This window comes from Petaurus breviceps, unplaced genomic scaffold (assembly GCF_028583685.1).
Source record: "Petaurus breviceps papuanus isolate PSGF00001 unplaced genomic scaffold, PetGlider_PUasm1.0 98, whole genome shotgun sequence".
NCBI classification, from domain to species: Eukaryota; Metazoa; Chordata; class Mammalia; order Diprotodontia; family Petauridae; genus Petaurus; species Petaurus breviceps.
In genome coordinates this window covers 1,480,140-1,498,300 of record NW_027187460.1, presented here as the reverse complement: position 1 = coordinate 1,498,300, position 18,161 = coordinate 1,480,140, and the positions used below count along the sequence as shown (strand labels likewise).

Here is an 18,161-nt window from a genome sequence, read left to right as displayed (position 1 = left end):
ACTGTTCCAAAATGGAATTAACTGGCCAGGTAGTGAGCTCCCCATCACTAGAGATCTTCAAATTGAGACTGGATTTTGGGGAATATTGTGGAGGGTATTCCTGCTGAGGTACTGGCTGAACTAGATGATCCTGGGGGCTCTTCCAGTTGGGGGAGTGTGAGAAACATTCAGCTCCTTCCCTGGATCCTCCAGGTCTCAGAAAAAGAGAATGTACCTTAGGGTATATATGTGGATGTGTGATATATGTATTGTATGCATGCATGTATTTAGTGTGAGAATGCATGCCTGTATCTGTAGGTATGTATAAATTGTGAAAAAAAAAAAAAACTGTGGGAGTTCCAGCAGACCTGGGTATGAGACTCAGTTCTGACCTTTGCTAGTCTTGTGATCTTGGGCAAATCTCTTTTCGATACTTCCTTTCTCAGGGCCTCAGTTTCTCCCTTTGGAAAGTAAGGAGGTTTCCTGAATAGTCTTTCCAACACTAGTATTATGTAGTTCTGTGTGTGTGTATACATGTGTGACTATATGTGCCTTGTGTGTATATATGTGTGTGGTACGAGAGGTCCCCTTCATTTCAGGAATTGGACACTCCCTTTTTGTAAGAAAGATTGCTTCTGGAAGGTGTCTTAACCCAGTTCCCAGGCAGGCTTCTTCCTTGTCTTGAAGCATCAGGGACTTTCAAGACAGGCCCTGTTATCTCCAATTCTCCTTTCCCCATTCCTATTACTTCCCCTCAGTCTTCCCCTGGATTCCCCAGGTCCTCCCACTTGCCTGTCCACCCCTTCCTCCTTTTAATCCTTTTTTGGCTGCTCATATCTTCCCTCTGGCTTTTCTCCCTTCCCCAGCCTTCCCCTCTTTGCTGCCTCCATGTCCTTCTGCCCATGTCCTGTCCTGTCCGGTCCAGTCCCGTCTTGGCCCCATGGGGATGGGCAGAGGGGAAAGGGGAGGAGAAGGGAAGGAATGGTATATAGGAGGAAAGCCCAGGGACCCATCTCAGTGCCTTTGAACAGACAAGAGACAATCTGCCAGGAGTCCTCAGCACATAAGTGGGGAATGAGCCCCTAGATTCAAGTATTAGCTGAGTTCAACAGACCATTAGTCTGTAAGTGCCCCTACTGTGGGTCTAGCTCTGTGCCCACTGCCACAATGGAGGAGACAGGAAAAAGAATGGGCTTGTCTCTCTCCTTAGCAGCTTGGGGAACAGAGAGGGAATAAACCCAAACCTGGTCCTGAGGGAACACACAATCTAGGGCAGGAAGTGGAACAGTCCTAGGCCCTGCTCTCAGGGAGCTTATAGTCTGACTGGGAAGATATGACACCCACAAAAAGATAACATGCTGCAAGACCAGAATAAAAAAAGTATCCTATTTCTCTGTCTCTGTTTCTGTCTGACTTCATTCTTCGCACTTCCTTTTTCCATCCTGTTCTCTGTCTCTGTTGCCCTGTCTCTATCTCTCTCTCTCTATCTCTGTGTGTGTCTCTGTCTCTTTCTGTCTCTATCTCTGTCTCTCTGTCTCTGTCTCTCTCTGTCTCTCTCTCTGTCTCTGTCTCTCTGTCTATCTCTCTCTGTCTCTGTCTCTCTCTCTGTCTCTTTATCTCTCTCTCTGTCTCTGTCTCTGTCTCTGTCTCTCTCTCCCCCCTCCCTCTGAAGTTCTCCCCATTCTCCTTTTCTACTTCTCTGTCTGTATCTGAGAAAAGGGTGTATTGCAAATAAGCAGAGAAAAACAAAAGTAGTTCTCTAGGGGAAAAACCAAATCAAAATGTCTGACTAACTCTGAAAAGGAAGGAAGGAGGAGACATGCTGAAAACAAATCCAAATTTTCCTAAGGTGAAAGACAAAAAGAATAAAGATGGTCACATAAGGCACATGCCTTCTTTATTTATTTTGCACAGGGCCTGAAACGGGAGGGGGGAGATACTGCTTGAGGGCCCTTCTTTGGAAGAAAGATTTAAAATGTCCATTCCAGGAGGCTGAAGAAGAAAGAGAAGGGAGCTGTGGGTCAGGACCTTTCCTTTGCTCCTTGAGGAGCCTGGCATTCCTCTCCTAGGGGAAAGGCGGCTTGTGACAGGGCAACATGTGACAGGCCTCATCTTGCCTTTTTTTATTTATGGATTCTGTGTAACTAAACCCAGGTTCTTGGAGTGAGGTTTGGCTGTCCTGTCCTACCAGCCCTGAGCCCATCCTCCTTTGATAGAGGACTCTGGGGAAGGGAGAGAACCAGTTTTTGCTCCCTCCACACTCCCTGGATCCTTCTAGTATTTGGAAGGTCCCAATCACCATGGTAACCGAGAGAAGACCCTGCTGTTGCTTAGCTACAGTCAGAGGCCTCCTGTGGGACTAGGCACCAGGTCCCTCTCTCTAGTTCCTCCCCAACTTCTTTGGAGAGACTGGTGAACTGGGAGAAAGGAGCAAGGGAGAATTCAAAGATGGTCACAACTTCAGGTTGCCCAGGTTCAACTGCCAAACCTACTGTGTCCAAGACTTAGAAGTTCCCCATGGAGAGATCCAAGAAGAAGAAAAGGAGAGGAAAGGTTTTGTGATCAGAAAGGTCTTTCTGGACCAAGAATGGTTCAAGATGTACTGGGAGTAGGAATGAGGAGACACAGAGAGAGAGAGAGAGAGACAGACAGACAGACAGACAGACAGAGAACAAAACAGAAGCAGGTCCAGAAGCAGCGATGGAACAAGAAGACAGAATAACATATAGAGACAAGGAGAGATAAATGAAAAAGACAGACAGAAAGACATGCAGAGACCCAAGGAGAGAGAGACAAGACAAAGTAAGAGGCTGGAAACAGAAAGTGGGTAGAGAGTAGGGAAGAACAATGGAGAGAGAAACAGTAGCTGGGTGAGACAGGGAAACAAGGAGGCTGAGATAGAAACAGGGAGAGAGAGAAGCCAAGATATATGAGGAAAAAGACATGCAAATCTATAGAGAAAGATGGGGAGAGACAAATGCCACAAGAGAGGAAGGTTGGAGGGCACAGAGGGTTTGTGCCATTGAACAGAGGGGTGTGACGTGAGGCCTATTCCCCAGACAAAACTAGTCCTCAAACAGCATCAGATGGTCTCCTGTTCTTTCCCATCTCTTTGCCTTGATGAAACCAAATGGTCAAAAAGTCTCCTCATCCAGGCTTTTCCCACCTGTTCTTTGAAGAATAAGACCGGTAAATGAGCCAGCCTCCCCCAGGTTTTCCCTGTCAGGCCCTAGGGAGCATTCCCAAGTTAGCTCTTGTCTCTGGCTGGGTCCTTGGGCTTTCTCTACTTCCCTTGGGGCTCTCCTCCTAGCAGATGGTGGGCAGTGGGAGACAGGAGGTGGGAGGACCAGAGCCTTGGGATCCTCTGTCCACCCTATGATGGGCACAGGCACTACCAGCCTCTTACCTAATGTGCCTGTCTGCCATCCTTCCTGCAGGGCCTCTCTCTGGAGCTCCTGTGTGGTCCTGCCACTCCTGGCCCTCACCTGGATGTCCGCTGTCCTCGCTGTCACTGACCGGCGCTCTGCCCTCTTCCAGATCCTTTTCGCTGTCTTCGACTCGCTGGAGGGCTTTGTCATTGTGATGGTGCACTGCATCCTCCGACGTGAGGTGGGCTCTCTCCCAGGTTTGCACACTCAGCCATGTGCAATGAATTCACTAAGCCTTGTTCAGCCTAGGCACTGAGATAGGAGAGAAGGGGGATTATGACCTGATTTCTGCCTTCTGGAAACCTACAGCTAAGGGTCAAAGACCAAATACTGAACTTATTATAGTAGATAGTATCCTGGCCTGGCTGTTAGGGTGCCTTCCTGGAATCCTTGCTTAAAACTCTATGATCTTTCTAGGCTGTGGGTTCCTCATCTGGAAACTGAGATAGTTTAATGATCTCTATGGGTCCCTATGTTCTAAGATTCAGTTCTGATATTCCACATTCTAAGTTCCCTCCCACCTCTGACATTCCATGTTCAATGGTCCAAAACCCATCCAGGCTTTGATATTCTATGTTTTAAGGTTCTTTCCAGGGCTAACATTCTAAGATTATGAGATTGTAAGCGATAAAATCTATAGCACAGATGACAAGTCCTATGGCCAGTGATCTACATTGGAAAGTAACCTAGCAATAAGTTGAGGTGACCATACTACAAACTGATTCCATACATGCTTCAAGAGCTGTAATCGGAGTGTAGGGCGACTCAAGGAAGGCCTGAGTTTTAACCACTTGCTCCAGGGGCAAATATGAAAGTAAGTTGAACTTGGCATCGGGGCCTAGGCTCAGATTCTCTGCTACTTATGTGATGTTGGGCAAGACCCTTCCCGTTTCCTCCATTGGATCCAGTCCTCAGTAAGGTCTCGTCCAGCTCTCAGTCCCATGATCATCTTGAGGGTCGGCATAGTATAGTGAAAATAATCCTGAGTTCTTAATCAGATGACTTGTATTTGAAACCTGAGTTCTGCTCCCTTACTATTAATGTGAACTTGAACAGGTTACAGTCTCTCTGGGCCTCAGTTTACATTTCTATCAAATCAGAAGTTGAGATTAACTTGCCATTTTAAAGGTCCCTTCCACCTGAAAATGGATGGCCACTGCCAGTATCATTGTCATCCCAGGGTGAGGTTAGACTGGATGACCCACCAAGGCCCCTCCCAACTCCAAATCTGTGATGCCATGGTCATATGAAACTCTCTTTTTCTGCTTAGTGCAATGTAAGTAGCTCACAAAAGGTAATGTTCCCAGGCAACCTCATTCCAGCAGACTTCTACACTTTCATTGACACACACTCCCCTACAGCAGAATTGACTCTCCTTCAGTAGCTAATCTCCTTCACTGGAGCTGGTTGCCCCCCCCCCCTTTGTGGTGAATTGACACAATTTCCTTGATTTCAATGAAATATGAAAAACATTATTAAGTTCCTACTATGAACAGATAGATGAATGGGTAGGTAGATAGATAGATAGATAGATAGATAGATAGATAGATAGATAGATAGATAGATAGATAGATAGATAGATGGACAGATGGATGGACAGACAGACAGATCATTTGCCAAATGCTTACTATTTCCAGGAATTGCTAAGCACCAGGGATCCAAATACCAGCAAGTGAGACAGTCCTTGTCTTCAAGTAACTTACAGTCTAATAGGGGAAGACAACCAACATAGATGAGCTGGAAAGGGATCAGGGGACAAAAAAGTTTACCTATTATGGATGAACACTAATTTAGAGAATAACTGAACTGGCCAACCATAGGGTCAAGACTATGTAGAGAGTGATAGAAGAATAGGGAGATATCACGAGCCTGGAGGGGAAAGTAAGCGAAGTATAGGTCTTTAAGAAGAGTCAGATAGAAGGAGAAATTGAAGTATAGTAGGTTATTATCAGGGGGAAGAACTTTGGAGTTGCAGGTCATGGATGTGGCAAATTTATGATTAATGGTGAGATCTTAGATATGACTGTCCTTGTTGATAGCTAAACATCTAGGTCATGGGAAGTAAGAAGGGTAGAGTGTCAAAGGCACACCAATGCACATATTAATCTGAATGTGAGATCAGCATTTAACAAGGAGAGTAAAACTGAGCCGAATGGTGAACTTCTTCAGAAAGTAGGAGGAATGTCTTAGAGTGATGTCTTAGAGTTAGATGACTTCAGCAAGAATCTGGACCAGGGGATATTGACAGATGGAGTTAACCCCATACTGAGTAATGGTGGCAAAAGGATGGTCTAGAAGTAAGAATGCCTATCCCTCCTTTGCACATGACATTTTAGAGGTCATGAGCAAAAGAGTCTCCAGTGATAAAGTGGGCAGCCAGGGGTGCAGTGTTTTCTAGAGGGGTTCCAGTCTCTTTGAAGAGCTGAAGATGGGAAGAGTGTGAAATGAACAGATCTATAATAAAGGAAGCTTGCAAATGATAGCATGGGACTTTCAAAGCATACAATGGACAAGAGGGCAAAGGAAGATCTGGACGGGAGACAGAAAGATTTGAGCTGGAATAGGCTGCGAGCAGGGGAGGGGTAGTTGAGAGAAAGGATTGTCAACCCAGCAGATGCCAACTCTGAATCACAGGGAGAAAGAAGATGATCCTTCCAGGCTAGAGATCTCTTATGGTATCTTCAACATGACTTGTTCTTATTACAGCACAGCTAAGTTTATGCAAATATTTTACTCCCCTTCACCAGAATATGGTGTTTTTATTGACATGGTCCTCTTCCACAGAAGTTGCTGCCACTATTGAAACATGGAAAACTTCTTTTAAAAATCATGGTGCCCTTATTCCAAAAGACTCAAGATGGAGAAAGATGTCTACATTCAGAGAAAGAACCAGAAAGAACAGAGTTTGAATGCAGATTGAAGCAAATTACCTGCTCTCTTTCTCTTTCTTGTTTGGTTTGGTTTCCTGTCTCCCATTGTTCATTCCATCCGTTACAATCTTTCTTTTCAACCTGACCAATGTCTAATGTGAAAATATCTACAGATCCTCTACCTGATTGTATGCTGCCATGGGCGGGGCGGGGGGGGGGGAAGGGGAGGGAAGGGGAGAAAATTTGAAACTCAAAGAACTGGGGAACTGAATCTTGTAAACTCAAAGTAAACCAACAAATTAATAAAGAAAAAAACTCATGGTGCCCATCAGTAGCCAACAGTGCCTCTTCTGACAACATCTCCTTCAACAGAACTTGTCACCATTGTTGAATCATGTAATTAGAAGGGAAGAGTTCATTAGGACCATAGGTCTAGCACTGAAAGGGACCTTAAAGACTATTTAGTCCAGTATCCTCACTTGACAGATGAAGAAACTAAGATGCAGAATGTTAAGTGCCTTGCTGTGTCAGCCTGGTATAGGCATTGATTAGAGCACTGAACTTGGAATCCTGGATTTGTGGCCCTAGGCAAGTCATATAACATCTCTGAACCTCAGTCTCCTCACCTAGAAAATGGAGGTAATCATATCAACTTCCCAGGGTTGTTGGGAAGTTCAAATGAGACATATTGGTAAAGTATTTTGTCAACTTTAAAGTTCTGTAAATATTATTCTTTTTATCATCATCATCATTATCATTGCCCTAAATCACACAAGTAGTAAGCATCAGAGTTCAGATTTGAGCTCAAGTCCTCTGATTCCAGACTTAGAACTCTTTCTAATTTACTAAGACTCCTGTGGGGCACACTCCACAATGGTCACCCTCACCCACAATGTAGCCATGGGTGGGAAGGGTACAAGCTTTAAACCCCCCAAAATGTTTGGTGTCCGGTTCTGACATTTACTTTCTCTCTGACCCTGGACAAGTTATTTCACTTATATGAGTCTCAGTTTTTCTCATCTGTAAAATGGCAATTATGACAGCTCTGCCTGTCTCAGAATGGCTGCTATGAGGGGGGCACTTTGTAAAACTTAAGGGGACTGTATATCGGTGAGCTGTTATTACTTATTCTCTGTAATTCCTTTCAGCAGAGAGGGTTGTCCTTATTGACTCTCAACCTATGGAAATCAAAGCCTTCTTCAAGATTGGCAGCCCCTTACAGGCAGAGGTCGGGTGTGCCAGCTTTGCAACAAGGAGGACTAGGTTATTGTTGTTGTCGTTTTAAGGGGTTGGTGTGGTGCAGAGCTCTCCCTGACCACTCTGTGCTCTCTCTTCTCCCAGGTCCAGGATGCTGTGAAGTGTCGGGTGGTAGATCGGCAAGAGGAAGGAAACGGTGACTCAGGGGGATCTTTCCAGAATGGTCATGCACAGCTCATGGTAGGACCCAGTGCTTTCGTGGGCCCCTAACCCCACTGAGCCTGGAGGTCACAGAGTCATGGGGGCCTCTGACCCTCAGTTTCTTCATTTGTAAAATGAGGATAAATCATATTTGCAGTGCATATCTATCTCAAAAGTGTTTAGTAAACTTAACTCCATCACAGAAAGAGAAACTAGCAGTAGCAGCAGCCAATTCAACATGGTTCCTCAGGTGGAAATGGGATATTTGGCCTGACTGAGAAATGATTTAGGGGTGATTTGGGAGTTATAGTTGAACAACCAAAAGGCCATCATGGGGCTGAGGGATTAAACTTCTTTTGCTTGGCCCCAGAGAGCAGAACTAGATGCAGTGGGTACAGGTTACAGCAAAGCAGACTTAGGCTCAGTGTGAAGACAAGCATTCTCCAGAGTTAGAGCTGCCCCAGAGGGGAATGTACCTACCTGGAAAGTGTTGATTTTGCTGTCATTAGAGGTCTTGAAGAGGAGGTTGGGTAACCACTCATCAGGACTGTTCTGAGAAGGATTCCTCTTCTGAATTAGATAGGCTCAGATCCCTCCAAGCTCTCAGACCTTGCTTATAAGATTCAGGGCCTAGATGGGATGGCAGAGCCTTCCTTTACAAGAAGTAGAAGACTTCTCCTCCTATATGGGATATTTTCTGGATGGCCTCTAAAACTATTAGAATATAAGCCCCTTCCATTCTTTTCCCACTGCCTAGGACTCACTTTGACTCAGAAATCTCTCTTCTACCCTTAGCTCATTTGATATAGAAGTTTGGGATTTTCATGCAATTTTTGTCAGTCTCAGATTCTGAAAGACCTGAGTTTTCAAATGCCACCTCTGACATATTGACTGTGTGACCCTAGGGTAGTCACTTAACTTTTCAGTGTTCCAGGGAACTCTTTAAGACCAGACATTGCAAAATAGTTGTTGAGCTGCCTTAGTAAAGAAAGTTGCCTCAGTAGGAATTATCTTGTTGTGTACAGCAATTAAATCATTTGTATGTACATGCATGCAAGAAAAAAGAAAGGACAAAGAATACAACAGAGAAAATACCCAGAAATGTTGCCTTGAGAGAGTCTGGGAGACCAACGCTGGCCTTGCTTGTGAAAGTAAAGCATGCAATGACCTCTCTCAAACCTCAGTTAAACCTAACTCCCCTCCTCTTCTGTTTCCAAGCTGGGGCCCTTCCTGACTTTTCCTGTTAACTTACAGGGTCAGTGCTTCCAAGCAGTGATAGGATCAGAGATTGTGAGCTAAAGAAAAAAAATACCAGAGATGCCTTTGATTCCAGCCCTTATAGCTGTATCATCAGAGGAAGCCTGGTGTCTAAATGAAGGGCCTTTGTTTCATGGAGCAACTTTGCGTCCTAAGTAGAACTTTGAAGCTCTCCAATGGCCACTCAGCCTTCCTCCTCCTGTTCTAAACCACAGTGTGATTAGTGAATAAAAGAAGATCAGACTCCAGGGTATAGGAAACTCAGAGGAGAGGCAGACAGAGAGACAGAGATGACAGAGGCAGAGACAGTGACGGAGAGATGGAGAGACCTGAGCACTTCTGATTTGAGTAGTGAGAAGGAGGTTGCTTCATGGAAAGGAGGTAGCACCCTCCATGACAAGAGGTCATCCAGCCTTTTCTTGAAGACACCCACACCTATCCATTTCCCTTATGGAGTTTACTGTATAGTAAAAAGAATGAGATTTGGATAGTGATAAATGTAATTCAGATTAATATGATCAGTTTAATAAACAGGCTTGGGGAAAGGTTAAAGTAAGGGGAGCATATTTCTTGCTGCTATCCATTGATAGACATAATGACGGCACATAGATATACAGATATTACTTGAAGGTTTGCAAAACTCTTTACATAAGTTATCTCATTTGACCCTTCACAACAGCCCTGGGAAGTAGGTACTATTATTATGCCCATTTGATAGATGAGGAAAATGAGGATCAGAGAAGGTAAGTGACTTGCCCAGGGTCATATAACTGGTAAGTATCTGAAGTAGGATTCAAACTCAGGTCTTATCTGACTCTACATCCAGTGCATTATCCTGGTATATTTGAAACAGCATCTCTCTGGCAACCCAAAGACCTGGGTTTTAGTCCTAGCTCATACCCTTATAGGTTATATGGCTCCTGGAAAGTCATTTTTTACCTCTAAACCCCAGTTTCTTCATCTGTCAAATGGGAATCATAATTCTTATACTCCTTGCTTCACTGTACTGATGGGAAGCAAACACTTCATGAAGCTTGAAGAACATTAAAGAGATGAGAGTTGTTATTAGGGAGTCAGAGTGCTGTAGTGGGATGATTGGTGGACTTGGAGTCAAGAGGCCAGGCAGGGTTCATTACCCTGCCTTTGGTATTTATTGTGTGACTTTAGTCAAGTTGGGCTGATGTAGAAGAGGGAGTCCTGCCTCCAGCACATACTGGCTATTTGACTCTAGACAAGTCTTTTAATCTTTCATTCCCCCTCAGGTAACTGTCTAAAACAATATGTTACAGATTATCAATCAACCAATCAATCATTAAGCATTTATTAAGTGCCTACTATGTGCCAGGAACTATGCCAAGTGTTGCAGCTACAAAGACAAAAGTGAAAGATTACATTCTAACAGGATAGACAAGACATACAGGTGTCTATTTTGTATCTGTTCAGTGTAGATACAAACAAAGCATACAAGACAGTTAAGGAGGGAGGCTTGTGTGGAAGATAGCGATTGAGCTGAGTCTCAAAGGCATCCAGACATCCCAAAAGCTAGAGGTGAGGAGGGAGAAGACTACAGAGACGATGGATAGCCAGGGGGAAGGCAAGGCAATGGAAGATGAAGCATTGTTTGTGAACAAGAACATATAAGCCAGAGTGGCTGGACCATCAAGTGATGTGGAGGGATGTAATGTGTAAGGAGGGAAGTGGGAAGAGCTCACACACCTGGCGTTTTCTACTCTAAATTAAAAAAAGAGCAATGACATTACACCAGCTAAGTCAGAAAACCTATGTTCTAAGTCAAGTGCCTTAGAGCCTGGGGCTTTCTGCACAAAAGCAAACTCTGATGGTTATTTAGGGTGATGGAAGCTCCTTGTCCTGCACCCCCTCCCCATTCACCCTGGCCTCTCCTCTCTGTCTTTCAGACTGATTTTGAGAAGGATGTGGATATGGCCTGTAGATCAGGTGAGCACCTGACAGGTGAGAAATCAACAAGGGACCTGCATTTGGGGGTCCGCCTTGGCTTTCTCTTTACTTTGTGTCCTTGTTTGCGCAGTCTGTGTGGTGGGGGGTGGTAGAGAGGGTGCATGTTTGTATACAGGTGTTTATGCCTTTTCTCTCCTCCTAGCTCCCTGCTTCTGGACTCGGGCTGAGCTGCTGCCGTCCTCCTTAGCCTATCCCTTCCCTTCCTTCCCACTCCACTCTTCCCTCTCCTTGTGCCTTCCCTGTCTGATTCCAGTCTAGCAGGTAATTTGGGTATGCTCCAGAGCAGATGAAGGAAATTCTTCCTCAGATGCCAAGGTCTTCTCTCTCCCAGATCCCCTGTGTCCCTCAGTATGGCTCATTCTGACCAGCCCATAATTCTTCAGGCCTACACTGGAGGCATGAAGGGAGGCTGTTTTCCCCAGTGTTAAGCCAGGGGAGGGGAGCATAATCAATTAGCGCCTAAAAGTGTGTACTCCATATGGGCACAGCCAACAAATGAACAGGAGAACATATAGAAAAGAAATAAAGACCCAGGCCCACCTCTGGGAAATCCACTCTGGAGGAGGAGACACTTTCTGCCCAGGGAAGGCTGAGTCCAAAGGGAAGCCACAGTCTCTGTCATCAGGGAACTCCTCAGGGAGAAGATGCAGATGAGAAGATACAGATTCTGTCCTCAGGAAGTTCATGTTCCTGTTCCCATTCCACAGAGAACCTCTCTCTTCTTCCAAAATGGGCCAGAGTAGCAGATTTCCCATAGTGATTCTGCTCCTTCTTGTCTCCTTCTTCACTAAAATACTCTTTCCCTCCATTCTAAGAGACAGGCTCCCTAGCCCCATGCCTGCCCCACACATCCTGGGAACTTGCCATCAAGCCTTTCCCTCTCTGCCTCTCCCTACCTTTTATCTGTCACTGGGGATCTGGATTTCTCCTTTGCAGCTTCTTCCTACCCATCTAGTAGTTGGATGTGGGACTGGAGATGGAAATTCTCTCCTGATAGCCTTCAGGTCTTCCATGCCCTTAGCCAGCAGGCCACCCTAGGGCCCTGGGGCAAAGAAGATAGAGCAGAGCAAGTCAAGGACCTTAGACCCTGTTTAAAACATGAAGGTGGCTTGTTGGTGGGGATGGCATAGCAAAAATCAGTTGAGGTCATAAAACCTGGCTTTCTGTATTTCTGTCCTTGTGGATCCCTGAGACTAAAGGACAGCCCCAACCTCTGTTGTCAGAGAGAGCTTCTTCTCAGGGAGAAGATGCAGATCCTGCCCTCAAGGAGTCCATGTTCCTGCTCCCATTCCACAGAGACCCTCCCCCTTCTTCCAGAATGGGCCATGTGACCCTGGTCCCACCCCTTCTCCCTTTTCCCAGCAGAAAATGATGGTTTTAGACACAGTTATATATAAAGTCTTTTCCAGTCCTAGATCCTATGATATTATTAAGTTCTTAGAAACACCATCCTGGAAAGATTATCCATAGTCTGGACACTGACCTGTAGAAAGATCGAAACCTGTCCTTGCTCTTCCTTGCTCCCCTAACCTTTGAAAAGGGACATGACTGGGTCCTTCTGGTTGAACTTCTCCTTGACTCTGATGGCCAAGCTCTGATTGACCCTCACTGGCATACACTCCCCATCAGGAGTATCAGATTCACTCAGTAGCCAGTCTTTTCACATGTATTCTGGTGTCCATGTTTCTACCAGTCGCTCTCACCAAGGTCAGCTGCCCTTACTGACACAACTCCCAGCTGACTGTAAGGAAAGCTAAAATCCCCTTCCCTCCGGCCCCAGTCCCTAGTCTCTGATTTTCAGTTTGGGGAATTCGGACCTCCTAGCATCCCTGACCACCTGGGCTGAACTGATGGGTGACTGTCAGCTGGCCCAGTCTCCGGGGCCTGGCCTCAGATCTTCTTCCTTCTCTTCACCCCAGACCTCCTTGCCTTCAACTTAATGCTTTCTTTTACAGCCTGGACCCTGCCACCTGCACAACTCGGGGTTCCTACAGGAGACAGAGACATGTGCTTGTGTGTCTGTGTGTGTGTTTGTGTTGTTTGTACTGTCCTGGATCTGGGTCCCACTCTCCAAACTGGCCTGGGCTCCTCTAAGCCTGAAAATCTTCTGAGGAAGATGGAGGTTGGATATTCGGTGTAGGGTCTTTGGGCCAATATTCCCAATTCTACCTTAAGTCCTTCCTACCAAATAGCCAGTGATACTAAGGAAAAACCATAACCTGCCCAATGCCAACATTCAATTGCAACATCATGGCATGGTAAGGTTGTTTTGGTGATGATAATAATAATAATTACATAGTGCTTTAAAGTTTACAAAGTGCCTTAGTTTATTTTCAGCAACCATTTAGTAAGCACCTATTGTGGGCATTGTGTTAGTAAGCACTTTACAAATCTTATTTCATTTGATCCTCACAACAGTCCTGGGAAGTAGGTGCTAGTCTGTCTCCATTTCACAGATGAGAAAACTGAGGCAGGCAGAGCAGTTAAGTGACTTGCCCGGGGTCACATAGCTAGGAAGTGTCTAAGACTGGATTTGAACTCACATCTTCTGTACTCCAGGTCCAGTGCTCTATCCACTTTACTATGTGACCTTAGACAAGTCCTCTTCAATCCTCTGAGCCTCAGTTTCCTCCACTGTAAATTGAGAATACTATCATTTCAGAGGCTTGTGATAGGAATCACCTGAGAAAAGAATCAGGAAAAGACTTTGGAAAGAGGGAAGGAGTCAGGTGAAGTAGAAAGAGTTCTGGCTTTCCTATCAGAAGACCTGGGTTCAATTCTTCCACTTGCAGTCTATGGGCAAGTCATTTAACGTCCTGGCCTCAGTTTCCTTTCTTGTAAAATGAGAGGACTGAACTAAATGACCTAGTTCTAACTGACATTGTTCTAGCTCACATTGGGCTGACATCTGTCTGACATTTCTCTGGTCCTTCCTTTGCTCTCTGGAGATGTAGGTAGGGCCTTCCAAGTTCTAAATCCTATGAACTTGTGCTCATGTGAATCAGCGCCATCTGATTCCAGATAGCCCATCTAAAATGAAACTCAAAGAATGCCATGGTTGTCCATTGGCCTTCCTGCCTGGATCTAGTAACCCCCACCTCCTATCCCAGGGATCTCAAAGCGTAGTATTCCTTTGAAAACTGGTAGTTCGTGGTAGCTGCCTCTTCCAACCCAGAGAGCATTTAAAGGGGGAAGTTTCCCCGATCCATCATTGCCTATGTAACTTCAGGGAAGTGGTCACCTCTCTTCTTTTTAAACTAAAGGAGAAAGGGAATAAGCCAATATCTCATGAGCGCCACCCTCTTCCCCATCTTACTGGAATAAACTACAGGCATATCTGTTAAGTGTGTCTCTTGGACTGTGGCGATAGTCCTAAATCTCAGTCACCAAACTCCAGAACTTGGACCAATCTCAGAGGGCATTTAGGAACTTTGTTCTTGGTCTGGACACCTTCTGTGGTCTCTGAAACTCAGAGATTATGTGATCTCGGTGATGATCCTGCTCTCCCCCCCTAACTCCAGAAGCATCCAGTTCCATTTTTAAAGGGGGTATTTCCTTATATTGAGTTAGAATCCATCTTATTTAGAACCCCGTTCTCTCCCACCTGAAAAAATTGATCTTGTTCTATCATTCTGACCATTAATTGAATTTTGGAACATATGACTGCCTAGGTCCCTTCTGTATTTGAGATTTTGTGATTCATTTGCATAGATGCCCATTGATAAATGCATAATTGCTTGCTCAGTTCATACACTCTCTAATCTGAAAGCAGGAGGCTAAACCCACTGGCTTTAGGAGTGCCCTCTCACTCCCTGTTTGAATACCAGGAGGGGACTGTAAACCAGTAGTGATGGAGATTTCTTAACTTGGCATAGTCAGGGCATCACAGGACATCCAAGTTGGAATGGGACCTTCCAGGCACATAACCCAAACCATAGCTGAATAGGAGCACCCTCCAAAACGTCCCTGGAAAGTGTTCCTTCAGCCTTCACTTACTAGAATACCTCCAGGAATGGAGAGCTCACCACTCATTCATTTATCAAACACAATCCAGCACCTATCCTACTGCATTCAGACCACTGTTTGAGGCTGTTTAGATGAGCTAGAGTCCCTGTCCTTATATACCATGCAGTTTAATAAAAGGAAAAACATCATGTACAGATAACTGCACAACATTTCATGAGCAGTACATCAAAATCAGACAGGGACAATTTACTGTGAGGTACAACGGTGAATATTGCTATCCACCAGAGGGGGGCATTGTGGGACAGAACTGATTGTTACACAATTCTTTAGCATTAGTCAAATCAGCCTCCCTGCAGATTCCCTTCTCTGTTCCTTAGTCTTCCCACAGATAACCCTGGTTTTTCGGAGTAGCCAAATCATTTTATGTCATTTATGTCATTCATTGAATGACAAACCAAGTGATCGCCCTTCTGTATAATCTGTTTTGTTAGCCCATTAGTATCTAATTAGTATCACCTAGGAGGTGTAAGAGTACCAAAACTTAGCCCATTTGATTCTCTCTGTTAGAGTGGCACAGAGTGCTTATATCAGATATAAGACAGAGTCCAGAGCTAAGCAGTGACCTTTCTCAGAGGTGTCAAAGCCACTGCTTAAATGCAGCTGAACCAGATTAAAATATAATTGGGAAATGTTTAACAAAATAAATTAAAATACAATCTAACACAGATAATGTTAATTTGTGGTTTCCTAAGTCAATATGGGACCTTCAGGGATGCATTTCTATTTGAGTTTGAGCCCACCAGACCACTCAAGGCCCATCCCATACAGAGCAGAGACCCAGACCCCTATTTGAATGGGGCTGACACAGCTGACCCAGGTGGGGAGGGGAGGGAGCATGAGTGTGTCAGTGACCCGGAAGTCTCACAGAGGGTGGCAGTCCTGAGTTCTTCTGCTTTGTATCTTCCTTTCCGCAGTGTTGAATAAGGACATCACAGCCTGCCGGACTTCAACTATCACGGGGACGCTGAAGCGCCCCTCTGTTCAGGATGAGGAGAAACTGAAACTCAACCACCCCAAGACTCCCTCTAACTTTAACAGTCTTCCCACCAACGTGTCCAAGATGCACCTTCAGGGATCACCCCACTATCTGGGTGGTGTCAACCTGAGTGAGTTTGCCAACCACACGCTGACTCTTAAGAAAGACAAGACCCCCAAGTCCATCTATATCTGTGATGGGGACATCTTTAAGAAGCTGGACTCTGAGCTGAGCCGGGCCCAGGAGAAGGTGTTGGACACCAGTTATGTGATCCTGCCCACCAACACCGCTACCCTTCGGACCAAGCCCCCCAAGGAGGAGGGGAAATACAGCATCAACATTGACCACATGCCCCAGACCCGCCTCATCCACCTCAACATGGCAGCTGATCCAGGCTATGGGGTGAAGAACCCACCCCGAGAGCCAGCCTCAGGTCCTGAGGCCCAGGCCACATCCCTGACTCCTGCACAGCCCCCAGCCCCACCCTCAGCACCGCCCCCACCTCAGCAGCAGCCCATTCCCCCACCCCCAGCCCCACACAACCTGGCGCCAGAGCCACACCCCAGCAGCCTAGGCGAGCCTAGCAGCGAAGGGGCACCCACGGGGGTAGTGAACAAGGGTGAGACAGTCTCCACACTCTCCATGAGCTCCCTGGAGGTAAGTGGCCAATTGGTGTTCAAGTACATACTATAATTGGACCAAACACAGACTCTTCTCCCAACATGAAACACCTTTTAAACAAAATTTAAATTAATTAAAAATTTAGCAAATATGTATTAAACCCCTACTGTGTGTAAGGTTCTGTGCTCAGCACTTAGTATTTAGACACTTGAAATCACATTTTAGAGGAACTAGTGGAATTTCTCCAGGAGTTGATTAGACTGAGCTCCTTAAGAACAGGAAATATTTTTTTACGTTTCTTTTATCCCAAGTTTTAGCAGTGTCTGACTTGGAGTAGGTGCTTAATAAATCACACAAAAAAGTCACATCGTGCTGCCTTTGGGGAAGTCAGAGGAGAATGGGGAAATAGAATATGTACTCAAATAAAGATGATCCAAGATATAACATGCCAGGGAAAAGAAGAAGCAATGTAGGAAAGGAATACCAGGAAAGTTTGAAGAAGGGGAGATTGCTTTCAGCTATGGGGTCTGGGGGAAATGTCAGGGATCAGGTATTCTGGGCCTTGAAGGAAGATGAAGAAGTCTGGACGAAGAGAAGCAGAGGGAGTTGTCTTCCAGACTTGGCAGTAGCAATTGCAGCAGCAGCCTGTATCTGGCAGGAAAAGGGCAGGTCAGATTGGGTAATGCCAAACAGTCTGCTTTGCCTGAGTTGTAGAGCTTGAAAAGGAAAACGGTATGAAAAAAAGGCTGAAAATGGGAGTAGGAGCCAGGAGGCAGAAGGCTTGAAAGGCCAGACCCAGGAGCTTGTGAGTTATCCTGTAGACAGAGGTTCTCAGAAGTGTGGTCCAGGGGTCCACAGGGTTAAAAGTAATATCATAACGATACTATGACATTTTAATTTCTAATGTGGTTTATATTGATAGATACAGCTGCTATAAACAAAAGCTGCCTGGGGTATCCTCATTAATTTTTAAGAGTATAAAAGGGTCTTGACATAGAAAAGTTCAAGAACCACTACTGCAGATGGTAAGGAGCCAATTAAATCATTTCAGCAGGAGACAAACATGATCACTCACATTTTTTATTTAGGAAGATTATTTTGGCAGTTGTCTGCATGATGGCCCAGAGAGAGGAGAGGTATACTGTACGTTGTAAAAATGGTGCTGATTAGTAGCCTCACAAAGGTTTAATATCAGCCACTTCCCCTTTCCCTTCCCTTTTCTCCTACCCCTTCCTCTTTATCCTTTTCACCTTCCCTGTCCCCTTCCCCTTTCCATTTCCCCTTCTCCTTTCCCTTTCTTTTGCCCTTCCTCTTCTCCCTTTCCCTTCGTCTTCTCTTTCCATTTCCTCTTCTCCTTCCCTTTCCCTTTCCTCTTCTCCTTCCCTTTCCCCTTCCTCTTTCCTTTCCCCTTCTCCTTCCCTTTTCCTTTCCCCTTTCCTTCATCTCTCTTCTCCTTCCCTTTCCCCTTCCTCTTCTCCTTCCCTTTCCCCTTCCTCTTCTCCTTCCCTTCCCTTTCCTCTTCTCCTTCTCTTTCCCCTTCCTCTTTCCTTTCCCCTTCTCCTTCCCTTTTCCCTTCCTCTTTTCCTTCCTCCTCCTTCCCTTTTCCTTTCCCCTTTCCTTCCTCTCTCC

General features: G+C 45.4%; 1 protein-coding gene across 2 annotated transcripts in view; it reads left to right on the top strand.

The window, feature by feature from the left end:
• ADGRB1 (adhesion G protein-coupled receptor B1) overlaps nucleotides 1-18,161 on the top strand; it is a 268,191-nt gene that overhangs the window by 242,858 nt on the left and 7,172 nt on the right. The window contains exons 25-28 of one of the 2 annotated variants that reach the window (XM_069081351.1): nucleotides 3,417-3,588; nucleotides 7,619-7,714; nucleotides 10,849-10,888; nucleotides 15,850-16,568. In XM_069081351.1, the coding sequence (XP_068937452.1) occupies nucleotides 3,417-3,588; nucleotides 7,619-7,714; nucleotides 10,849-10,888; nucleotides 15,850-16,568 (1,027 nt within the window). Of the gene's footprint in view, nucleotides 1-3,416; nucleotides 3,589-7,618; nucleotides 7,715-10,848; nucleotides 10,904-15,849; nucleotides 16,569-18,161 lie in introns of both variants that reach the window. The other variant, XM_069081350.1, reaches the window with a different exon arrangement.